Genomic DNA, 25,471 nt, shown 5'->3' on the forward strand with positions numbered 1-25,471 from the left:
CACTGTCTTGAACAGTAGGTAAGACAGAAAAGAGTGTCATTCAATTTAGGAAACCCCTCCCACTGTAAAAAATAAACAAACAAAAACAACCAAAAAAAAAAAAAATGGCATTTTGACTGTATAGTTTACTGTGGCCTTAAACTTTTGATTCCCTTGCCTTAGCCTCCCAAATACTGAGATTGTGCCTGACAGACTTTTTCAAAAATACATTTTTATTCCAGACTGTATTGATAAAAAATTGATATAGTAAATTAATAAATGTCTTTACCAGGTGTGGTGACTCATATCTGTAATCTCAGCCATTAGTTAGCTGAGGCAGTAGGATTGCTTTGAGTTTGAAACCAGCCTCAGCTACACACGCACGCACGCACGCACGCATGTGCGTGCAAACATGCACCCTTACAATGACTTATGTGAAGTAGTTTTCTGATTCTGGGATGCTTCCAACTTGGGAGCCTGGTGTGTGAACAGTGTCACTGATGGCTGACTATGGATGTTAGACTTTGACTCTGGAGCTGAGTATTCCCATGGCAGTCACTTGAGCATCTAAATTATTGGGAGATGGTGCTATCAGTTTGGCTGAGGTAACATTGGTAATGGCCCATGAGATATGCCACCTTTACCCTAAAAGACACAGTAAGGTAACGAGTTGGATCTAAAGCATCTTTTCTGTATATGCACATAAATGCTACTGATCCATTGATGATTTTTTTTTTTTTATTAAGAATTGTAATGATTATGTCAGGTGCTACAAACAAGTAAATTTGTCTTTATTAGATCCAAATCTCTGACCCTAAAGGTACTGGTTTCTACTTTAGCTGAAGTAGGCTAGTATACAGTCTACAAATACACTACAGTTTTCTATAAAATGACAAAGGATTTGCTGGAGTGTAGTATCTTGCCTATTCTCCCATCTGGTCTTCTGACTGGTTGAGTGTGTTCTTAACTGATTTGACTATGCTAAAGATACTTAAACTCTTTCCATTTCTGCATGGTAAGAGATATCAGGCAGCTTCAGGATGTGCTGTCAGCACACTGTGAGCATGAGGGCTGTGGGGATGGGGACACATGCACATTGTTTGAGGTACTTCTTCAGAGACATTCTTACATACTGTAGTTCCCTTGAATCGTCCAGCCAGAAGTAGCTGAGCTTTCAGGACTGTGCTCTCCAGCTGAGCAGAGGACAGGCTGCAGAAGTTCACAGACTCCCAGTGTGGACTTTAAACTCCTGTTTCCACTACTCTGGAACTATAAGTGACTGTTGGGAGCAAGGGGAAGTAAGTGTCCATACCTGGATGGGATTTCCTTTCACTATTTAATAGAGAAATACAAAGTCAATTGCTACAAAAGTGTGCACATAAACAAGCTTCAAAGTCTGTCCCATAATTCTGCTTTTGCTTTTGGAGTTTGGGTACTTGTAAGCTCCAAGTTTCACAGCTGTAGATTTTGTTGGCTGAATGCCTCTGTGCTCCATCTGAAGTTTTCCATAAACACCATTTTTGGCTGCGAGTCAAACATGCACACAGGTGCCCTTTTACCGCTCCCTCTCCTTAGGAAGTCCACCCAGAAGACCAGGCAGAAGCCAGTACTCAATTTTCATTTAATTTGTAGAAGACTCTATTCCATCTTAATACATTAAGGAAAAAACAAGTATGTACTATGATTGGGGAATACTACTTGTACATAATATTCTACATCTGTATTTTAACAGCTTTTATATGCCTTAAGTGACTGTGATATAAAAATAAAATATTCTGTAGGTAGTATAGTTTCCTGATAAAACAGTCCTGTTTACTATTATATTGAGCAGAATATTTTTTAACTTAGTTTTCTTCTTCTTCTTTTTTTTTTTTTTTACCTTTTGAAGATCGTAGATACCGTTAAGATTAAGATTCTGAAAGCCTTAGACCATTTGCCCTGAAAAACAAAGTATCCTTGGTCACAGCATGCTTCCAGTTTAAGGCCTCTAAGTCTCCAGCTCATCCTTGATTGTAGCTTGGGAATAGCTGCTTTACCTAGTCTCCCTTTCCAGTTTGGTGTGTTGAAGTCTCCCTGGTGATTGCCTTCCCCAGATATTCCAGGCAGTTTCTAGGTGTGTACCAGCAGACAGCAAGCATGAGGGCTGTAGGGGTGGGGGCATACTCCTATTGCTTGAGCTATTTTTAAAAAGAAAGTTCTGATCTGCCATAGTCTTCCCAGTCTCTCAAGCCAGGAACTGTACTGTTTGCAGACATGCATTTACAGACTATTTCATTAGATTGATTCACTTTTAATCATCATGTTTGTAAATTGAATTTTAAAAAGAAGTAGCCAGAGCTCTTCTTTACTCAGTTTTGCCATAGTGTTGATATATTACAGAGAGAAGAGTCTGCATTTAAGTGCTGAGAAAGGCCCATGTGGGTGGCCCTCATTGTTTCCCTGGCCACCATAGAACACTGCACTTATTAGGCACAAAAAGAGCATAAGATACCATCTTTTAAACTGTCTGTGAATAACTTTGATGTTTGTCATTTAAGTTTCATCAAGAATACACAAATCTACCAGGCATGGTGGGGCATGCCTTTAATCCCATCCCTGGGAAGGCAGAGGCAGGTGGATCACTGAGTTCCAGGACAGCCAGGGCTACACAGAGAAACTCTGTCCTGAAAATTAAACAAAACAAATGAAAAGAACAGAAATCTATAATTCTTTTAAAACTAGATTATACAAGTGAAACTCTTTGAAATTTTCACTTGTTTACCAAAATTTATACAACAGATACCTACTAATTTAGAAAGGAGTTCTTTATTCAGTTAATTTTAAATATTAGTAGCAATTGCAAATATATTTTTATATTATTTGAAGCCACATTTCTTCTTAAATTAATTTCTAGAACAAAACTTTTCTATTGAAGAAGTTGGTCTTAACTAATTTTTTTCAGAAATTAACGTTTTGAAATTATTTTGGTGGAAATACTAAAATAAACATAGTTCTGCCTAAACAAGCTGCCCCTAAGTTGGACTATCTGTCATCCTTTTGGAGTTTGTCAGGTTTAAATTCTAGATCTTCCTACTTCAGTTTTACTAGAATTTCTGGCTTCTTCCAATGGTCATAGTTGTGAGTAGCTCACTGAGAGTAATGTAGTAGAGATGGGTTACGAGGTTGCAGGCCTAGGCTCTATTTCTGATTCATGACTCAGCTATGTGATCTTGGGAAACCACCCACAGGTATCTCTTTCCACACAGGAACAATAGCGATGGTGAGGTTTAACTTAATCTCCTGTGGTTATTAAGACGATCAGGTGAACTATATCAAGGCATTGTATCAACTATAATGTATCAGGTCCTTTATTTCCATGTGTATCCCTGGTCTTTGGCCCAGAGGGCAGGTGCTATGTTCAAGGCTATCTTTGTAATCCTGTGTCTTTAATTGTGTTTGTTTATGGAAGAGGTATTATGTTAACTTTTACTCTAGGTTTGAGTAAAACAGTCAAATGGCATAGTAGTACCATTTCTTTGGGGAAATATATGATAGTAATCACAAAAGCTGAATGTGATGTGTACCCCAAGGAACATATCTCTTTGCCCACCAAAATTTGTGTATAAGAATGTTCATAAATTTACAGTTCATAATAAATAGCAAAAAGCAAGAAATAACCTAAATGCCAGCAATTTAAGAGCAGTACATTGCAACTATTCATTCAGTGAGATCCTGTGTACCAGTGTAAAGGAACAAGGCTATTTTTCAGAGGTAAAATAATATTCCATTTAGGTAAAGAATTTCAGGGCTGGTGATAAAGCTCAGTGGGTAATGGTGCTTGCTGTGCAAGCCTGATGACCTGAGTTTACTCTCCAGAATTCATGTAAAGGTAGGGGAGAATCAACTTCACAAAGTTGTCCTCTGTCTTCCACATGTAGATTTTGGTGTGTATGTACCCCACTCCCCAAATAAGGTTTTTTTTTTTTTTTTAAAAATTATTTATTTATTTTATATCCTGATCACAGTTTCCCCTCCTCCCAAAAAAGTTTTGAGTTTGTTTGTTTGTTTTTGTTTTTTAATTCCAAAAGGGCAAAATTAAGAAATCAGGATAGTGTGTGGGTTTGAAAAGGCTGAAGGGGGAGTATGTGAAGAGTTTTGATTTTTTTTTTTTTTTTTTTTTCCCCCTCTAAAGTAAGGTGTTGATTTTATACAATTGTTTGAACTCAGTGAATGGTTACACATTTGTCCTGTGTCCACCTAAGAAAGTTGAACTTTAATTAAAAGGTTTTTTTGAAGAGGAGAACAGGAAAGAGTGAAATCTATTTACAAGTCCTTGATTCTTTTTTTTCCACCCTTTTCTTTGGAAAAATGACTATGAGTCCTAAAGGTTGGATGTAGTATTGTAAGGACTGTTGTTATCTGGGTTTCCTTGGTTTACCAATAATTAATAATTTAAACCTTTTTATTGTTGTTATTCATGTGTAATATTTGATATGTGAAAAGTATATGTTTCTTAGAAATTGTTTTATAGTAATAACCACCTAGTAACTCAAATTTGAACTCTGTTACTGATTTGCTAAGTGTTCATGTAAATTCAGGCTGCTTCATATCAGACCCACTCCCCTCAACTGAGAAGTGTGAGGGTATAACTGACTTGTTGGCATTACTAGGAGATGAGTAATCAATCATAGAGAAATATTTGCTTTCAGAAGTGAAAACTGGTGCTATAAAGGCAGTAGGAATGTAGATACCAGTGACAATGTTACTCAGGCTCTGTGGTGATCGTCTGTACCCAGCCACTTACAAAGCAAAAGCCCAACTGTTGAAAGCCTGTCTATACCACAGTGAGTGAAGCCAGGATCTAAGCAGGGAGGGGAGAACACGTGTCTTATTTGTATGTATGTTTGTGTGCGTGCATTAATCCTGGTCTACTTGTGTTCCCAGTTCACTCGCTCTTGATCTTCTCTTTCACAGGTGCTCTCACATGCTTGCTCTACTCACTTTTACTCATCTCACTGTAGACTCTAGCTCAGGCTGCCTTGTTTCTGCATTCCAGTGTAAGGCTGTAGAATCATTACTACTTTAGTGATTTTAACTTTTAATTAAAAAGGCTCTAATAGTTTATTTTTTTCTTTTTTTTAGGAAAATTGATAATCCATGTTTGGCAAGTGCTGTGGCTTGCCATTAGTGCTATATTGCTTACTTTGATATGTTCATTACTCTCAAAGACTACATGTGGGAAAGCAGACGATGAAAACAAGTGGCTAGATTAGTGTAGCCATCTGTGATTAGTACTGTGTATTTTCACAGCTCAGTAGCATTTGTGACCATTCCTCATTGTTTTCATATTCAAATACATTATTCTTTTAAATTTCTCATTTGTAGTGGTAGCTACATTTTTCATGAAGCCATATAACAAATACAGTGTTTTAAAAGTATATTGACCTCAGTCTAAGCAAGAGAGCTTGGGAGGTCCTTTAATGCAAGGAAAGAACCTGTCTGTACTTGAATCTATAGCTTTGATTCGGTGTGCTGTAAATTGCTGTTAAATGCTGTTTAATAATGAAATGTGATTCTACACAATTCCCAGAGGTTATTTGTTGAGCCTCAGTGTTCTAGGCTGTAAAATGGGAAAAAATAACTTCCTATAAGAAATATTTTAAATAAAAATCAGTTAAGTGATTATTTTGGGTCTTTGACTGTGTAATATAGATGACCCTAGAACTTAGCTGAATGGCTTTTGAGTTAGGGTCTTATTTAGCCCAGGCTGGTTTCGGACTCTTATGTGAAGTGATCCACCTTCTACCTCCTGATTGCTAGGATTGTGGGCTGGCTTGTGCTACCATGCCTGCATGGATGCCAGGAGTTTATTTCTCTGCTTTGTTTGTTGGCTAAGTGGCTGGGCTCTAGTGTCCCATGGGACAGCAGTAAAATTGTCTACTTATTCTGTAGTTATTTTAAGGTTCTTTTGGGATTGGAACCACTTTCAGTCTTATGTTTCTATAAGCAAAGAGCCTCAAGGCTTTATAGTATGAACTTCACTATAGGTACCATGTGGTGTCTGACTTTCTTCAGAGAACGATTCCAAGATTCAGGAAGACAGAGGCCTTTTAAATTTTAGATTTAGAGCTGGGCATGGTGATACCCAGCTTTAGTTCCAATACTTAAAAGGCAGAGGCAGGCCAGACCTGCCAGGGTTACATACTGAGACCCTGTCTCCAAAAACAAATCACCACCACCAAAAACAACTTCAAATTCAGAAAGTGACATCATTTCAGGTATGTTCTATTTTTTTTTTTTTTTTTTTTAGCAGTAAGTTCATCTCACCTTTAAGGGAAAAGTACTACATGGATACCAGCAGCTAGGGATTATTAGGGGCGGGGGGGGCGCACTCCTGGAAGCTGTGCACCACAGCAAAAAGCGAATAGTGCTTTTCCCAGCAGATGATGTCTTTTCTCCCTTCAAAGAGTTTTTTAAAATTACTTTTTAAGTCTCTCTCTCTCTCTCTCTCTCTCTCTCTCTCTCTCTCTCTCTCTCTCTCTCTCTCTCTCTCTCCCTCCCTCCCTCCCTCCCTCCCTCCCCCCCTCTCTCTCTGTGTGTGTGTGTGTAGTGGGGTGCATATATGTGGAGGTCAGATGACAACTTGTGGAAATCAGTTCTCTGCTTCTACCATTTTGTCCCCAGGAGTCAAACTCAGATTGTCAGGTTTGATGGCAAGTACCTTTACCCACCTAGCTGCATAGCTACTCTGATTCTAAGGTATTTCATTATTTAGTTAGAATAATACCTGCTAACAGTCTAAAAACCATATGGACAAGCAGCATGTTAAACCTTCATATGTATAAAATGTAAGATAACTAGAAACAAAGATCTCCTCATTGGTAAGATGTTAGGAGTGATATGTCAGCATATACCTATTTGGTTTACTTTGCCTCTATTTTTTTAAATCATTAATGTAAATCTTCAGACATTGTTAGACAGCATAGCTTTGAATTCTGTTCAAAAATCAATTTGTCATATTCCTGTATTGCTGAGAAAACAAATCTTTATAGTGCACAGGTTTCACTTTTAAATTCCAATTTATTTTTCAATAAAAGTAGTTGAAATGTATACATTTCCTGATCTGGGAGACTCACCTATGCCAGTTGGTTATATAAGTTAAAGTAATCATATAATAAAAAAATGTCATTTAAAAAAAGTGTATGCTGATAGGGGAAAAAATAACAGAATACACCATTGAATGAAAATATTAGTAGTACAAAACAGTACTATCCTCAGGGGATGGGTGTGTAGGAGTTATCTATACATGACTAAATGTACACATGGGAAGTTTTTGGAAGATTTTTATGGCTTTTCTTAGTGTTGGGGACTAAGTCTCTGGGGCTCTTATGTAGAAGGAATTTTCATTGTATGTCTTATTTATTTTATGTGTATCAGTGTTTTGAATGCATGTATACATGTGCATTACATGCTTGCCTAGTGCCAGCAATGTTCAGAAGAGTATTTTGAGCTTCTGTATGGATGTTGGGAACAGAACCAGGGTTCTCTGCAAGAGCAACAAGTGCTTTTAACTGTGAGCCATCTCTCTAGCTCCTCATTGTATTCCTTTTAAAATTGCACATAGTACCTTCATTTAGAAAATAAATGCCCAATCTTTGAACATTCAGCTTTATGAAGAGTGTAATATTTATGCAGTTAGTTTATTAACACTTTTTGTACATTGAAAGGAACAGATAAAGGGGAAAGTTTGAAGTATTAATTTGCTTCTCAAAACCTTTGCTTGTTAGGGCTTGTGTTAACTTACCATGTTTTCTTATCTTTATAGGAAGACCAAATTTTGAGGAAAGTGGACCAACATCTGTGGGGAGAAAACATGAATTCATACGGTCAGAAAGTGAAAACTGGCGAATCTTTAGAGAGGAACAAAATGGAGAAGATGAAGATGGAGGTTGGCGATTAGCTGGATCAAGAAGGGATGGAGAAAGGTGGCGGCCTCACAGCCCAGGTAAGTGTTGTGTTGTATAAAGCACAAAGGAATTGAATAGTTTTTTTTTGTTTGTTTGTTTTGTTTTGTTTTTAAGGAAACCATTTATGCCGTCACAGTTCAGTCTTATTACTACAAAAATATTTCGACAAAACAATTCTCCAACACATCTACTCAGTTGATTGAAATCACTTTTCTTTTTTCCTGAGGCAAATAGTATAGTTTAATAAGAAGCACCTGCCTACATTTGCAAGCGTGGGAGAGGATTTCATTCAAATTTTTACCTCCTAACCTTTAATCTATCTGTAGCATTATTTATAACTTAATGGGGGTAGTTAAAAAAAAAAAAAAACACTTCCAAATGTATAATTATACATTGGGAATGTGTGTTGTTTTCATAGGTATTTTTCCTGAACAAGAAAGGATTATTCTACCCCCCCCCCTTCCCTTGAAAATGTGATTGGGGAGGGAGAGGCTTATTTGAAGAATAAACTTTAACTTCAGGTCAGGAATAATCACAAGTTCATTCTTTTGGCCTCTTGACCTTAGAAAGGAGAACAAGAATAGTGATGATTAGTAATTTTCTATGTTCTTTGGACTCTTAATGTTTTAAACCATTCTTGGGCATTAGCTATGCCATTAATTGAAGACACTAGTGCTTTGTGAAGCTCCTTTGCTTCCATCCTCATGATGTTCAGATGTACTACTATAACTTGAATCATGGGGTCACATAGACAGAATGTGTGTCTGCCCTGTGAAGCATAATAATACCAGCTGTATTACCTTAGTAGTGGGTACTATAACAATATCTTTTTATCATTTTAAAGTCAAGTTGTTAGCCAAACCTCTAACCTAGTGTAACACACTGTAGCATGGGTTTAGTTTCTTACTGAGTAGTATGTAAATAGAAACATAATGAAATTAACCTTTTGATAAAAGCCTGATTATACCAGATCTTCACAGCTGCCTCTTGGGCAGTTTTTTTGTCATGAGTGGGAGTTGTTTACATCATAGGATCCAGGCAGTTCTCATTAGTCTGTGTCCTAGGCAACCACATGTCATAATTCTCTTCAAGGCATTGCAGCATTTTGTGCTGAGCTTGCCTGTAAGGAGAGGGGTTGTAGACTTATGTTCCCAACAAGCATTCAGTGAAGAATGGACAGAATCTGGGCTGAAGAAGAGAAATTCCAACTGGTCAAAAACAAAGAAGGTGAATGTTTTGGAAGACAAACAATGCTTCTGGGCCCAAGTGTGTGATGTTGTGTTTATTAAAGGGAGTTAGGTCAACTTTTAGTGACATCTTCTACTGTTCTCCCCAACAGAATTTGATCATACACTGTTTTCATCTTTTCTAAATCTTTCTCCTTCATTTGTTTTTCATATTAGTTTTGTCTTCAATTTCACTGTCTTCTTCTGCCCACCTTGCCCATGTATTTTTTTAAAAAAAATTTTTTTATGGGATAAAGATAAGAGAGATCTGGAAAAAAACTCATGTTTTTTTTTTTTTGGGGGGGGGGTTGGGGGGTACCTGGCATATTGAAAACCTAGTCTGATACTTAGTTGTTGTAGGTTAATTTCCACCTCTTAGATTATAATTAACCTCTTTATTATAATTAGAGTACAATTTTGAATACAGTATTTTAGACTGACTTCTGACAAATTTCACTTTATTCTAGATGTAAAGCCCATATAAAGCTGTGGCCAGTTTTTGTCTGCCTCACTTGCTATATTTAGTTTCACAAGAAAAGTTTTACTAACTCTTGGTAAGACAGTGTATAGGATGTAGTTTTTTTTAAAGCAGGGCTCACAGCTGGATATAACGAGCTAGGGCTTAGAGGACAGGGAAGCCTCCACTCTAGGAGATGAACTTAGGAAACTCAGTATGAGGGAAACAGGAGCTGAGTGCCTAGAAGGATAGATTCCTATCAGTGTGCATACTTAGACTGTTTAGAAATGATAGCAGTGGACAGCCGACTCGGAATCCAACATTTGATCATGAAGATTCCTTTTGAGTAATGGCTCTAACCTTACATTTAAACAAAGCATATATAAAATTCTGGGCTCTCAGCAGGTAGTAAATGTTTTACATATGAGAGGATCTGTCTTTTTTGAACATTGTAAGATTCCACCTGTAAATGGCAACTTAATGTTTTCCATAGTATTTTTCCCCCTCCTCTGCCATTCCACACTAATTTTTAGATGGCAGATTCTAGCAAATTTGGCCTCAGGAATAAGAGCGTTTCACTTTTGCCTCATTTTGTCCCTGTATCTCTCAACAGAGTGAGAGTCAAGACTAGAAAATTCATAGAGGTTAAAAACCACCTTTCCTTTTGGAACTCTTAGATGTAGCAAGAACTCCTCTTTCTCTCTTAGAAGACTACTTCTGTTTTAGAGAAATACTTGAGCAGACAGTCTTTCTCCCTTGGAAAGTAGATTCAGTAAATAGTGTGCTGGGGTGGACTCAGGAATGCCCCTGAGGGTGTTAGACAGGAAGAAGTGAGAGCTGAGCAAAGTGGAAAGGAGGAAGTGTGCTGCTGTGGGAAAGCAGCAGAGGCTGCAGATCTGGTGGCTCTGCTCTGCCACTGTGCCTGGAGATCGGCCACATAGAATTTTGTGCACCATAGTCATCAGTGCTAAAACTTTTATGACTTTTGTTGTTCCTGGAGATCAGCATTATAAATGAGAAATTAGCACTGGTAATTAGATTTGATATTATGAGTTGACACTGGAGCTGATATAATTCAGAGATGATTTTCTAGGAAGAAGGGTACTTTAATACCTACCAAAGAGAAGGTGCAAACTTTAATTCAGAAAGATAGCCAGTGCTCTAAGTCTTGGGTAGGAGTGGGCTATACGCGCAATTAATCAACTCTCACCGAATGCATAATCAGAGTGCATACTTTGAGTAAAGTACCCTTTCAATGTGCTTTGTTCTACATTTATCTTCTAAAGCTTGACTTTGTAACATGCTATAAAACTTTGAGGGTAAATACTGTTGTCATTTAGGGATGGTAAATACTCTAAAGCTCAGTTCTCCTGATTTTCTCTTTAGAAGGATGATCCATTAGAATTTGCTCTTAGTTGTACTTGTCTTTATTTCATAACCATGATTTTCTTTTTCAAATACTGTCGTAAACCTTTTCTAAGGTTTCTGTCCTCTTCCTCAACTCAGATGGCCCTCGTTCTACAGGCTGGCGGGAACACATGGAACGCCGCCGGAGGTTTGAGTTTGATTTTCGAGATCGAGATGATGAACGGGGTTACCGAAGGGTGCGTTCCGGTAGTGGGAGCATAGATGATGACAGGGATAGCTTGCCGGAATGGTGCTTAGAGGACGCTGAGGAAGAAATGGGCACGTTTGACTCATCTGGAGCATTCCTCTCTCTAAAAGTAAGAAACTTGTTTTAAATGCCATGACACGCACTGACCTTACACCAAAGCCAAATATACTGTTTAACTTTGGTTTTACTTCCTTTCTACAGAAAGTGCAGAAAGAACCTATTCCTGAAGAGCAGGAAATGGACTTCAGGCCTGTGGAGGAAGGAGAAGAACGCTCTGACTCTGACAGCAGCCATAATGAAGAAGCCAAAGAACCCGATAAGGCAAATCGGAAAGAAGGAGAGAAAACAGACAGAGCAGTAACTGGTAAGGCCCAGTTTTGTCTTCCTGGATCCCGTGTAAACCAAACCTTCCCTGAATTCACTTACTATTACTTTGTGTTCCAGAAGCTAATGAAGAAGCACCCCAAACACCATTATCATCCGCTAGACCAGGTACCCCTTCAGATCCTCAGCCTCAAGAAGCCCCACAGTTGGAAAGAAAAGATGAACCCAAAGCTGAACAAATAGAAAAACCTGAAGAAGAGAGTCAGACAGAAACTAGTCTCCCAGTCAAAGTCCCCAGCAGAGGGGATGGTATGTGTTTGTGAGAGTGTACCTAAAATGGGTTTTTGCTGAGACCAGTGTTCACTAGGGTGACAGCTTTTGCTTAACCTCATGGAACTGTTTTCAGGGGGTGAATGATTGCAATGGGTATCATTACCAGCAGTCAAATGTTCCTTTCCTCATGTTTTCTAACCTCAAAATTTATGAAAACAAGGTGAAAATCTGTTGGAGTGGAGATAAGAGCCTCAACTCCCTCAGGTGATGTAGCTGTCTTGGCTGCACTTAAACATGTGGTTGGGATCCTCAGGGTTTGTTGGATTCCTATAGCAGATGGTTGCCTTCCATCCAGTCTCATATAGTCAACTCCCACCAAAGTGAAGAGAAAGAACACCTGGGCCAGTCTGGGAGCCCACCATCACTTTTGCTAGAAAGCAAGTCTTTACACATCTTTAGTGTTAATATGTATTTGAATGGCTCATACCTTAAAAGCACTGTAGTTTTGTATTTGATTATTCTTGTAAATACTTACATTGCATTGTAATGGCTGATGTTGAAGGGCTCAGTCACCATAAGACTCTGCGCTTTGTAACACAGCCTGCTAGACTTGGGAATCTATCACATGGTCCCCTAGTAGTTTCAGTATCAGCTCTTTTATCTCCCCCACATTGTAATCACCATTCTGAAAGTGTTTTCAGCCTTGATTTGTGCTCTATTTTCTGTGTTTGTGCTTTTCTATATAACTGAAACTTTATTCCCTTCTATTTAGGTTGTTTTCTTCTGTTTCTTAGTAACCAGTACTATTATTTAGTTAACAATGTTACATGTATATACCTAGCTGTATTGTAAAGATATAGGGTCATCCCATTAGACTAATATATTGAAGACCTGAACCAAAAAATTGTTTTTAGGCTGGGCATTGGTAGCACATGCCTTTAATTCTAGCTCTTGGGAGGCAGAGGCAGGTGGATCTAGGCCAGCCTAGTCTATACACAGAAACAAAAACAATTTTTTTTTTTTTTTCAGTCTTTTGTGTCTTGAACAAATTAAGCATCTGAGTATCTATGTTATGGAACTTAGGTCTCCCTCCCTCCCCCCTCCCTCTCTCCCTTCCTTCCTCCCTCCCCTCTCCTTCCCTCACTCCCTCACTCCTGTTTTGTTTTCTTAAATACTTTGACAATTTCATGTATATACACAATGTAAATTGATCATCATGTCTACTTCTCCCTCTGGATTTTTTCCTAACACATGTCTCTCCCCACCACATGCCTTTTTTTTCTTTCCTTTAATAACGCACTAAGTCCAGATAGGTATGCCCATCTGCACACGTATGTGAAGCTATCCTCTGGACATGTGCAATCTATGAGTATTCACACCCCTGAAAAAAATGATTCTTCTTCTTCAGCAGCTGTTACCTACTAATAACTTTCCACCTGAGGGAATGAGTTTTGACTCTGGAGACCTTTTTGGTTCGTAATTGTTGTCTATTGCTTGTTTTGTGTCCAAGAATAGAGCAAAAATCTTATTCAAGAAAACTGTGGAGTGTAGATACGTGTATTTTGAGAATACTTGATACATGTATATTAAAGGTTAACTTGATATATGTATATTAAAGATCTGGAGTTAAATTATGTGCCTATCAAGGGAAAATAAGAAATTACTATCAGCAGAGCCTTGGGATGTCTTCAGGAAGTAGGTAACCCCAGTTCTTCGATGACCTTGGAAAAGGAAATAGAATTTGGAGGTATAAAGCTGGATCAATTGAGAGAACATTGTAGCACCAGGGGACAGTGAAAGTGCAGTGAGAAAATAGGGTTGGTTGTTTCATGGGCAAGAAATGTTTTATTTATTACATTTATCCCCCTTCCCCATATGTGTATGTTTACACGTTACATGCACATACATACCTACCAGTAGAAATTAAGAGACCAGCTTCCAAGAGTTGCTTTTTCTGCTCTACCATTACAGGTTCTGTAAATTGAGCTCAGACTGTCAGGTTTACTTAGCAAGCAACCCCCAAACCACTGAGCCACCTTCCCGTCCCCTCAGACCATGCCCCCCCCCCCTTAAAAATAGGTACTGTGTATGCTAAGAAGTTTGGTAGAAAATATGGTTGGAACTTAGATTTGATAGCTTTGTGTACGGTACACGTGGACTACTATGTGATTTGAACTTCTGAGTAGAAGACACAAGGTAGGCAATGCACTTGTAAATTGAGGTAGTGGCAGATGAGATTTTATGAACAGACATATTTATTGATTGTACATGTTGGTGGAAAAGAGGCTAAGGTGGCTCTGAAGACTAGATGCCAGGAAACAAGTAGACGTCAAAGAGGTCAATTGAGAGGGGAATGATTGAACTCAGTTTAGAACATTGGCCGTGAGACATGAAGGAGAAAGAGTTGACCAGAAAAAGGTTGTAAATGAGGGACTGTACCTGGATGGGAGTAGTTTAGAGTCAGGGAGGTAATACAAGTCTAAAGTTCTAGCTGGGTCCATTGTGGCACAGGCCTGTAATCCCAGCAGTTGGGAATTAGGAGGAGGAATTAAGAGTTTGAAGCCAGCATGGGCTAAGGATTAAGAGCTCAACGAAACCATACATTTAGTAGGGTGAGGAAATGAAAGGACTGAAAACAGAAGCTTGGGTAATTCCTAGTTCTAGGGGTGGGAACCCGAGAATTACCCTGAGAGACAAAAGTATAGCCTACAGATGCAGGAAGATCATTCAAGCTAGAATTGGGTCAATAATGTCATCTGCTTCAGAGATTAGCAAATGATGGCAAGGGAAAGTCATTGAATCTGACAGTTTTGTATGACTGTGTATCTTTGACAGGGTGCTTTACTGGTGAGAGGGGCAAATGGAAGTCCTGTTGATAGGTATAGATGGTGGTCACTCATACAGAAGCTTCATGTATAGACTGAACTTAAGAAAAGTTTGACAGTGCTTGAAGGGAACAAGCATTTGAAGAGTCTCTTTATGATTAAACAGCTTAGGTTTTAAAGCAGAAACTATAATTTGATCTAGTTACACCATTTTCCAGACTTGTTTCAGGAGCCTATACACTGAGAGGTTAGAACTAGGAACCAAGGCAAGGGCTGGAGAGATGGCTCAGTGATAAGATCCCAGTATCAATCCACATGGGAGCTCACAACTGTCTGTAACTCTAGTTCTACAGTATCTGACACCCTCATACAGATATGAATGCAAGCAAAATATCGACACACACACATAAATAAATAAAAATTTAAAAAATATTTTAAAGCTGGGCAGTAGTGGCTTACTCCTTTAATCCCAGAACTCAGGAGATTCAGGAGACAAGAGAGGTGAATCTCTTGAGTTCAAGGCCAGCCTGGTCTACAGAGTGAGTTCCAAAAAAGGAACCAAGGCAAAAACACTTTTACAATTTCTAATCTTAAAAACACCTTACACTGTTAAGACTCCTAAAACTGCACTATATATTACTACTTAAGACAGGAACATACGATTATTACAGGTATTTTTCATAAACATTTTGAAGTGATGACATGTCTTTGAATATCTTATTTGTCTTTATTTAGAGGACTGTTATAAAGAATGACATGTACTGACTGTTAACACTTTAACTATTGGTAGATGCTGTGGTGACATAGCTAGGGAGACCTATTGTGGACTTTAAACTCTTCTCTCATTCTAGGGAGAAATACTGCATTTCTCCATAAGAAGTAGCTTCAGGGTTGACATCTATCTCAATTGGGCCTACACAGCAGACTGTTCCACTTAATAATGTAGAATTAACCTTGAGGTGTCTCCAGATTTATAAGAACATTTATTACTCTATATTTTTCCCCTTTAGAAACAGTGCCTACCTCCCAGCAACCCTCGACACAGCTTCCTCCAGACACAGCCTCTCCTCTCCTCGTCCTTCCATCTCCTGTTCCCACTCCTACTTCTGCCTCACGACCAGCTGAGACAGCAGCCATTGAAGCTCCTGGTATAGGCGGTGTTTCCACAGAGCCAGATGATGAAGAGGGCCTCAAACACTTGGAACAGGTGAGATCAGGTTACTCTATTATCTCCTCTCAAGTTTCCATGAATATCCCAATACAGAAGTTTTTATGCATTAGGTCTAAAGTACTGGAAAAAAAAGTTTGGTTATTTATTGTTTGTGTGAGTAATTGTCTTTCAGATCATTTCATGCTTTTAAGTTTCTGCTATGTAGTAGTCATCATGTCAGGTTATTTTTTGCTCTGCTGAGATTGCCCTTAGCTGTTTTCTTTTCTTTTCATTTTGGACCTTAATGGAATGCTAAAAATGGTGAATACAAGCAGCTGTGGATGGTCCCTGTGTCTTCTTTGTTTTTTACTTCAAGTATAGCAGAGATGATGGTTAAAAGCTTCTGGATGTTAACATTCTTATTCATGTCTGTATTTTTTCCGAAAATTGTGTGTAACATCATGAAAAGTAAATAATGAGTTGGCTTTCTACAAAATAATTTCTCTTTCCTTCAGAGTGACGTGGTTAGAGACAGGGAATGTAGACATAACGGTTATTGATGTATTACTGAAACTTGTAGAATAACTTATTTTGTAATTGTATTAATTGAGTCTTTTATTGTATTAACATCTACAAATATACAGGTTTATGAAAACAATCTTGAATGGACCCACAGCATATTTTAAAACCTTATTTGAAGCCTAGGCTTTGATCCATAGCAGTTTTTATTTTATTTCAATCTCGTTGGCTTATTTGGGGTCTTTGATCCATAGCTTTTTTTTTTTTTTTTTTTTTTTTCTCTCCTATAAAATGGGATCAGGTTGTTAATGGTTTTGTTCCTTGCCCAATGTCTTTCATAAATCAAGTAGTTCAAAAACAGTGATCATTATTACTAGCCTTATAATATTAATTCAGGATCATTTGTTTCCTCTATCCTTTTATATTCTGTTACTAGCAAGCTGAGAAGATGGTGGCTTATCTCCAAGACAGCGCACTAGATGAAGAAAGATTGACATCAAAACTGCAAGAGCACAGAGCTAAAGGAGTGTCAATTCCACTGATGCACGAGGCGATGCAAAAGTGGTATTACAAAGACCCTCAGGGGGAAATCCAAGGTAAACATCCCAGTTTCATTTTAAATACTGGAACATCTGTGTCACTTTCAGAACCTCCTGAGAGGGTTTTGTTTAATGTTAGTTTGTATAATAGAAAACAAAGTCAACAGACATTCTTTATAAATACAAATAGAAAAAAAAAAGAAAAGAAAATAATAAACACAGAGAGTGATGACTAAAATGGCAAGGTTGTCAGCAAAATGGTTTGTGCATTATCCAAGTTCCACACATCCCAGCTGGGTAAGAGGCAGGAACAGAGTCTCTGTGCTTTGATACCCAGACAACAGAAAGGGATGGCAGCAGCGTTAGAACCTTGACTGGTGCTGAAGTGGGTGTGGTATAAACAACAAAAAATTACTAAAATGACTAAGACTACGGTATTACAAATGAATCCTTAAAAGGGTTGAATAAGTTAGATTAGAGAATGCTGTAAAGAATCCATGTAGATTTATCTCCGCTCTTAAAATCCTTCTAGGCTGAGTTGGTTGTTAGTACAGTGTCAGTTTTAGCACAGCACTTACTGAATCTATCGTTTGAAGGCTCCAGCATGTTAACATTTCCACTTTTAGTCCCCTTTCCCTGTCTTACTCTCTCTCATAGGAGTCACCACTGCCTGGTATATATAACTTTGTATATATTTGTTCATGTTAACATCCAAGAATAATGTTAAGATAGCTAAGAATAGGGCTTTGTACATATGTGCATTTTAATTAAATTAATTTTATTTGGGATAATTGAGTTTCACATGAAATTATCCTTCATCTGATTTTTCTCAGTGGCAAAACATGCTGCTGACATCAACAAGTTCAGAATCTTGGCATTTTAGCAGCAATGTTTCCCTTTTACAGCAACACACTTCCTTTCTGTACTCCATTGTTAATCTACAGCAAGCACCAACCTGTTTTACATTTTTATATTATATCATTTTAGGAATGTTATATAAGTAGAACCATACAGTATAGAATGATTATATCCATTTAGATTCCTAGAGACTCATCCTGGTGGCTTCAAAAGTCACTTTGTTTCCTTGTATGCTGAGTCATAGTGAATGGTGTCAGTTGATAATGGTTTGTTTGACCATTCATCTGAGAAGGACATTTTGGTTCAAATTTTTTGGCTGCTACAAATAAAACCACTGTAAACATTTTGGCCAGTATGTGAAAGTGTATCATTCCTTCAGTATAAATGCCCAGAAGTGTAAGGACTAGATCAAATGGCAATTGCATCTTTAGTTTTTTTAAACTGTTTTCCAGAGTGACTAAACCATTCTATATGCCCTTTAATGATGTAAGTGTTTTCTCATAATTTTATCAGAATTTGATGATAAGTTTTGTGTGTGTTTTTTAGGGGTTTGTTTGTTTGTTTGTTTTTGTTTTTGTTTTTCCAGACAGGGTTTTTCTGTGGCTTTGAAACCTGTCCTGGAACTAACTGTAGACTAGGCTGACCTCACAGAGATCCCCCTGCCTCTGCCTTCTGAGTGCTGGGACTAAAGTCATGCATCACCAACACCCGGCTGTGGTTTTGTTTTTTGTTTTTAAAGTCATTCTAGCAAGTGTATAATGATACCTTATTGTGATTCAGGATCTCCATGTGTAGCTCAGCTTCATCTTGTGAGCCTCCTGTCTCTCAGCCTCCTGAATGTTAGCATTAGAGACATGGAAACAATTTTTAACTGTTTCTGAAGCTTCTATACTGTTTTATGTTCTTACAAAAGGTACACAAGATTCTAATTTGTCTACATCCTTGCTAGCTTTTATTATTATTTTGTAGTTACTAGGATATTCTTTTATAATGTGGGTTTTTTGTTTGTGTGTGTGGTGGGGTGAGGGGGAATGTATTGTATAACTCAGGATGTCCTCCAACTTTAATTTCTTCTGACTTAAGAATTCTGGGATGATGTCTTTCCCCCAAACCTGGATTGTTAACAGCTTTTGTAGTTTGGATTGCTGTGTTGAGCATCTTTACCTGTGCTTATGTCTAATAGAGTTTTTCCTTTTTTTTAGTCTCCCTTCCCCCTTTTGAGACAATGTCTTATATTACTCATACTGATTTCACACTTCTGGACTGAAGGTCCCTGCCCCAGCCTTCCTAAGTAGCTAGAAATAATAAAGTCAATAGGCAGAATCATACTACTAGGCATGGTTGTGTGTATCTGGTGGTAGATTTTTTTAAAAAGCTTTTTCTATGTTTGTGTGATGTGTGAGGTCAGAGGACAACTCTTTGGGATTGGTGCTCTACTTCCATCTTTCTGTGGATCCCTAGGATGGAGCTCAGGTCACTAGGTTTGTGTGGCAAGTGTCCGTGCTTACTGAGCCGTCTTGCTTGTCCTAGTCATCTTACATATCTATTATTTTTATTTATTTGTGTGTGTGTGTGTGTGTGGTGGGGGTTATATGCACATATGTGCAGGTACCCACAGAAGCCAGAGGTGTCAGTACCCCTTGGTGCCTTCATGGAGGTACAGGTGTTTGTGAGCTGCCATGTGGGTGCTGAAACCCACATCTTTTGCCAGGACAGTAAGTACTTTTAACTGCTGAACCCGTTTTTTTGTGTGTGGGTGTGTGTGTGTGTGTGTAAAAGTGAGAGGGAGGGAGGGAGGGAGAGGAGAGGAGAGGAGAGGAGAGGAGAGAATATATTGGGCACATAAGGTATAGAAGTCAGAAAACTTCTTGCTACTACATAGTTCCCAGGAATCTTACTCAAGGTGTTCTTCCTTTTTTTCCTGCTTGGTGCTTTTTATTTCAGTTCTTTTGGCATATTGAAGTCAGAAAAAAATACCACAAATTTGGGTGTCATCTTTGTGCAGGGGCCATGCTAATCATCTCTGTATTGTTCCAATTTGTTTTAGTATATGTGCTGCTGAAGTGAGCATCCCCTCCTTAATATGGAAGGGTGTTAAACATTTCTGCACCAACGGAAATAATCATATGCCATATGTAATGTGGTATAAAGTACTGGTAATTCCTCCCAACAAAGTACTGAGATTAAAGCCATATACTACTATGTTCAGCTTATTGTTGAATTTTCATGAATTGAATGTGAACCATCCTTGTATTCCAGGAATAAATTTAAATTAGTCATGGTTTATACTTAAGTGTATGTGAACTGTACATGCTCACACACATGCTTTTTACCCATAAATTATTTGGAAGTTTTTTAGCTTCTAAGCTAGGAGTTTTTCTTTTAGTATTCTGTTGTTGATATATCTTGGTTCTGTGGTGGTCAAAAAACATATATGTATGATTTTAATTAACACTTTACAAGGGATTATTATATAAATGACTCAGTTAAAAACACTCACTGCTCTTCCAGAGAACCCAGGCTTGACTCCCATCACCCATATGATGTCTTAGAACCATCTGTAACTTAAGTTCCAGGGGATCCCACACCCTGTCATGTCCCCTGTGCATATCAGGCCGCAGGTGATGCATAGACATTTGTACAGGCAAAATATCCATTCACATTTAAAAGATATTTTTAATGCCCAGAAAATACTGAATTACTCTATATGTTTTATAAAGTTTTATGTTTAAAGAACTCAAAGAATGCTATTTTTTTCTCAAGTTCAGATTTAGTCTAGTTGGGTAAATAAATTGTAACTTGCCTTAGTTCAGTTGATTATTGCTTGTGTTTTACATTTTTATCCCACAGTCACTAATCTCCAGCAGAACATAACAAAAATGGGAGGATGTGTTTGCACTGAGCTTGTATATTCTGCATGCCGCAGTGATGCAAAGGCAGCTAGTATTTATCAGCTCTTCTGTGTATTTCACTTTCTGATGTGTGAGTGGTTGCAGAGGCTGAGATAGTTGTGCTGCTTACACCATCAAATCTTTGATGACAACTTGGGGTGTGTAAAAGTGGAGCTTGGTCAGGGAAGAAGCAACAGAGCTCTGGCTCTTAATTCCCTGCTCTGTGAAATAGACAAAACACAGTTTACTTCAGAATTTGTTTTTGTTGTGTCTGATAAAAAAACTAATTGTCATTCTTTGAGGTAAGCTAAGATACTATAAAAGTTTGTGTGAACACAAAACCCAGAGAATATATTTATCTTTGAGCCTGACAAGATTCCTACTGCCCTTGTGTTTAGGTCCCTTTAACAATCAGGAGATGGCTGAATGGTTTCAGGCGGGCTATTTTACAATGTCTTTGCTTGTGAAGAGAGCATGTGATGAAAGCTTCCAGCCTCTTGGCGATATCATGAAAATGTGGGGAAGGGTTCCTTTCTCTCCAGGACCAGCCCCTCCTCCTCATATGGTGAGTATCTTCCTGCTTTCGTGGGATGCACAATAGTACAGGCTTGCTTGTTTTTCTTTGAATGACAAGCCAAGGTTGTAGTAAAGGAGGAAAGAATAGTAGTTTCTCTTTCCCTTTTCTTTCTTTGAGATAGGATCTTGCACCAATTGTGGTGTCCCTGTAAGGTTATAGGCATGAGCTACCATACTCAACCCACTGGTATCATAGAAGGAAATTGAAATGATAATGGACATTTTTAAATGGGATAGTTATATTCAGAACAGTAATGACCCTTTCAAAACTTACTATGCATTTATGTGCATGTTTTTATATACACTATATAAAATCCAGCAGTGGTTTTCTAGCCAATAAAGAATGAGACCAGTATCTTACCCTGACCTAACTACTAGTTTCTTCATGGTCTAGTTGCTTCCCTTTCAAAGGTCATGTCAAAGCTTTTATCTGCAGTATTTGAATGTGGTTGACCTCTGTAAATTTCTTATTATCTTTACTTAGAATGCACATTCTCCTCCTCTCACCTCCATTTCCGTTTTATTTTCTAGCTCATACAATTTCTTAAATTTGAGGCTTATCTTAAAATAAGTGCCACTAGTGTGTTGGGATATTTTGAGTGCCTAAACCTTTAGCTGGGAAATATTTTCTCTTAAGGTTGGCCTTTCTCCATAGAGTTGCTAGTGGAGGTCTCTAGATATGTATTTATGTAGATATGTATTTATGTCTTAGTGGCTGCCCATTGATTAAAAAATGATCATATTTAGTTTAGTGTGAATACTGGATTTCTACAGTAACCTGCCATTGCATTGACCTATTCAACTACATTGAGGGCTACTTGGTCATGCTTTCATAGTAGGTTTTTGAGAGGTGAAGATACATGTGATACAGTAAAGGGTTATATAGGCAGGCTCACTGGCCATCATGCTTTCTCTTCCATGATTCATACATCACGTTTGAGGATTCTTTCTTTTAAAAACCCAAGAACAGTTATAGTGTATCATTACTTACCGGTTTAATTTACGTGGCACGTTTGAGCCTTATTTTCTGTCTTGAGAATAAGATATGTCTTTCATGCGTCAAGAGCTAAAAGTTGCTCACTTGGTTCTTGGCATGTTCTTACTCCTTGTCTGCTTCCCAACACAATCTGTTGGGAGTCACAATCTGTACCTATTCAATTGATGCTGTACCTAAGCCTCCATCTGTACCCGGTCAATCAGAAACCTGTGGGAAGCTCTGCTTCCTTGTTAGCTGCTGCCTTTGCCTTGAGTAGCATTAATAAGAGAGCCAACTTTCATAAGCAGTGTTCTTAATATGTAACTCCTGGTGTCTCTGAATTTAGGATGCTTCCTGCTCTAACATATTATGTATCAGATGCTTTATTTCAAACTATAATTGGTTTGTAAGAAAGATACAAATTCATACTTGATTTGCCTAGGTTTAGTCTGTTATTTTAGGTTTTTATTCTTATTATAGAACACACACACACACACACACACGTCTCTTAACTTTACAAAACTATAAAATTTCAGCCATCTTACTGGAATTATTTTGAAATATAAAGAAAATGCTATAGCTTGTGTTTTCCAACTTACAGTATATTAATAACAGTAGTAATAGAATCATATGTTCAAAGTTTTAAGGGTATTTGTACCCTAGCTTTATGAACAGATTGTGTGCTACTGTGAAATTCCTTACCATCCCATCAACAGTTAGATCATTTTACACTTCCCTTAATGTCCTAATTCTTTGATTTCTAGCTGATCTTTAAACAATCCACTAAGATTTGGAGTGCTGGGTACTTTTTCAGTTACAATAGCAGCTCTCTAGAAAACTGTTAAGCATTCAGCTTGAAGCGGTAGAGGGCAGTACTGAAGGACCCTTTGTGGCTTATGCTAGAAAGCCACCTTATTCCACTAGATGGCATTGTTTTAAAGATGGGTTTTTAGTTAAGAGTTTGAAGGGCAAAAGGTTGGAGTAGGAAGTAAATTAGGTCTTGGATTTACTGTGCTTGTTAGATGGGTATATTCAGTGACACAGGCTCATTGCTGTTTATTTCATGATGCTTCTTTCTGTCCCTCTTTTTTTCAGGGAGAATTGGACCAGGAACGCCTGACCAGACAGCAGGAACTCACTGCCTTATACCAGATGCAACACCTCCAGTACCAGCAGTTCTTAATACAGTAAGAGCAGTGATGCAGTAGGATGCACTGCAGCACCAAGGAGCCTGAGATAGAATCCGCTCCCAAGTCTCACCTTTTATAGTGAGAACTCAAGGCTTCTGTGATACTTGAGTAGCCTACTAGTGACATGTACACTACTGTCCATCTAATTTTAGTCTTACCCTTTTTAATATTATGAGATTGCAGGAAAATGACATCTAATTATGATTGTGAGGGCATTTAGTTACTGAGGAAAGAGCCAACAAACATTTTAAGAACTAAATACTTTCCGAGGGACACAAATTAAAAACAGAGAAGGTGGGAAGAAATTAAAATTTACACTGGTGTAGAATGATGACCAGTTTACTAAGGTCGTTATTGCCTTTATTTTGTTGCTGTTAAGATAGGATTTAACTATCTAGCCTTGACTGCCCTAAAACTCATGTTCTGCAGCCTTAGCCTCCTGAGCACTGGGATTGGGGAAAAGAAGTAACATTTGTGCAGGTACATGGGTTAGCACCATCTTGCCTTGGTGGCCTGCTGCTTGTTTTAAGCAAAACATTATCAGATCACTGACTTACCTACTTATAGATTGTCTGTGATTACTGTTATATCACAAAGGCAGACTTGAGGAGTTGCAACTGCAAACCTGAAGATACTTAGTATTTGGAACTTTCAAATCTAATGGAAAATATTACCTAAATATTCCCAGGCTGAAACATAAAATTTGAAAATTTATAGAAGTGATTTTATTTTACAGAGTTCTTCATATGGAAATAGATGTTTGAATTTGCTTATTGTCACGTAATCTGGGAATGGATTGGTACAGATCATCTTATGGGTGTTTGCCAGTGTTTGACATTCTGTGATATGTGGTATACACATATTACATATATCATTTGTTTTGTATGTATACATATGCATACATGTATCTCTCATTCAGAAACATCATCTATGAGTTCTCTCTGGAGTGAATTATAAAGTTTCTTGTGACTATTAGTACATAAAATTATGAAATATATTTGATTGTTTTTTCTAATTGTGTTTTGGGGAGGAGATGAGTTGCATTTTGTTTCAGTCTTTGAATCATGTGAACTACATAGGAGTAGTTAGGTCATACTTTTTTTTTTTTTTTTTTAAACTTTTAAAGACAACAATACGCACAGGTCTTGACTCAGCAGCAGAAAGCAGCTTTGTCGTCTCAGCAGCAGCAGCAATTGGCTCTTCTCCTCCAGCAGTTCCAAGCTCTCAAGATGAGGTTGGTGGTCACCCCATTTGTCACATGCTCTCTCTCTCTCTCCCTCTCTCCCTCCCTCCCTCAACACACCACACCCCCCCCCCCCATTTGTATGTGTGTGTATTAAGGAGAATAAAGAAATGTTGATATGTGTTTCCGCACCAGAATATTCCCATAAAACTTGTCTTCATAGTCTATGTAATAATAGTGTGACTTGGAAATCATTTAGTTAGGGGGGGTTTACATATGTAAAAAGCATTTACATATAGAGTATACAATTTTTTGAATAATAATCTAAGAGTGATGATAACACTTGGAACACTAAACGAAAGATCATATCAAAGCCCGAGATTTTAATTTTAGTTTCACCCATGATATTTGAAAAAAAAAATTGGTAAGGCAAGTCTATGGAAAAAACAATTATGAAGACATTCTTCAATTCCTTCTACTTCAGACTTTCATTCAGAAAGTTCGTCTCAGCTCCTGAAGTTGTATCCAAAGTTGCACTGTCTGTCTCAAAATACTTCACTCTTCTCATGTGAGCCATAGCCCATCCTGTGAGGCAAACAAGTTAACAGTTGGGTCTATTTTTTACTTTTTTATTTATTGTTTTTTCAAGACATGGTCTCTATGTAGCCCTGGCTGTTCTGGAACTTTTTCTGTAGACCAGGCTGGCCTCAAACTCAGAGGTCTGCCTGCCTCTGCTTCCCAAGTGCATGTTCCATCATGCCTGGCTTGGTCTCATGTTTTAAAGGTAAGCAGTTACCCTTGAAACTGAAGGCTTGATTAATCTAATGTATAGAAGACCATAGAGACATGTGAAATGCAGTTATTGGGTAGTGTTACTGTTTTAAGACAAAGGTCTCACTATGTAGATCAGGCTAACTCAGAGATGTACTTATCTTGCAAGAGCT

The 25,471-nt window shown here is 38.0% G+C and overlaps 1 protein-coding gene and 1 non-coding gene across 3 annotated transcripts in view; one reads left to right on the forward strand and one right to left on the reverse strand.

The window, feature by feature from the left end:
* The window catches only part of Gigyf2 (GRB10 interacting GYF protein 2), a 115,860-nt gene that overhangs the window by 61,460 nt on the left and 28,929 nt on the right, over nt 1-25,471 (forward strand). For both annotated transcript variants that reach the window (XM_051190725.1, XM_051190726.1), the window contains exons 8-16: nt 7,784-7,963; nt 11,115-11,332; nt 11,425-11,587; nt 11,668-11,856; nt 15,656-15,852; nt 16,751-16,910; nt 21,001-21,167; nt 23,250-23,341; nt 24,471-24,578. In XM_051190725.1, the coding sequence (XP_051046682.1) occupies nt 7,784-7,963; nt 11,115-11,332; nt 11,425-11,587; nt 11,668-11,856; nt 15,656-15,852; nt 16,751-16,910; nt 21,001-21,167; nt 23,250-23,341; nt 24,471-24,578 (1,474 nt within the window). The remainder of the gene's footprint in view (nt 1-7,783; nt 7,964-11,114; nt 11,333-11,424; nt 11,588-11,667; nt 11,857-15,655; nt 15,853-16,750; nt 16,911-21,000; nt 21,168-23,249; nt 23,342-24,470; nt 24,579-25,471) is intronic.
* On the reverse strand, nt 19,679-19,782 carry LOC127226800 (U6 spliceosomal RNA). Its single transcript, XR_007834928.1, has one exon. It is a non-coding gene; the product is annotated as a U6 spliceosomal RNA (small nuclear RNA).

Source organism: Phodopus roborovskii, unplaced genomic scaffold, assembly GCF_943737965.1.
Source record: "Phodopus roborovskii unplaced genomic scaffold, PHOROB, whole genome shotgun sequence".
NCBI classification, from domain to species: domain Eukaryota; kingdom Metazoa; phylum Chordata; class Mammalia; order Rodentia; family Cricetidae; genus Phodopus; species Phodopus roborovskii.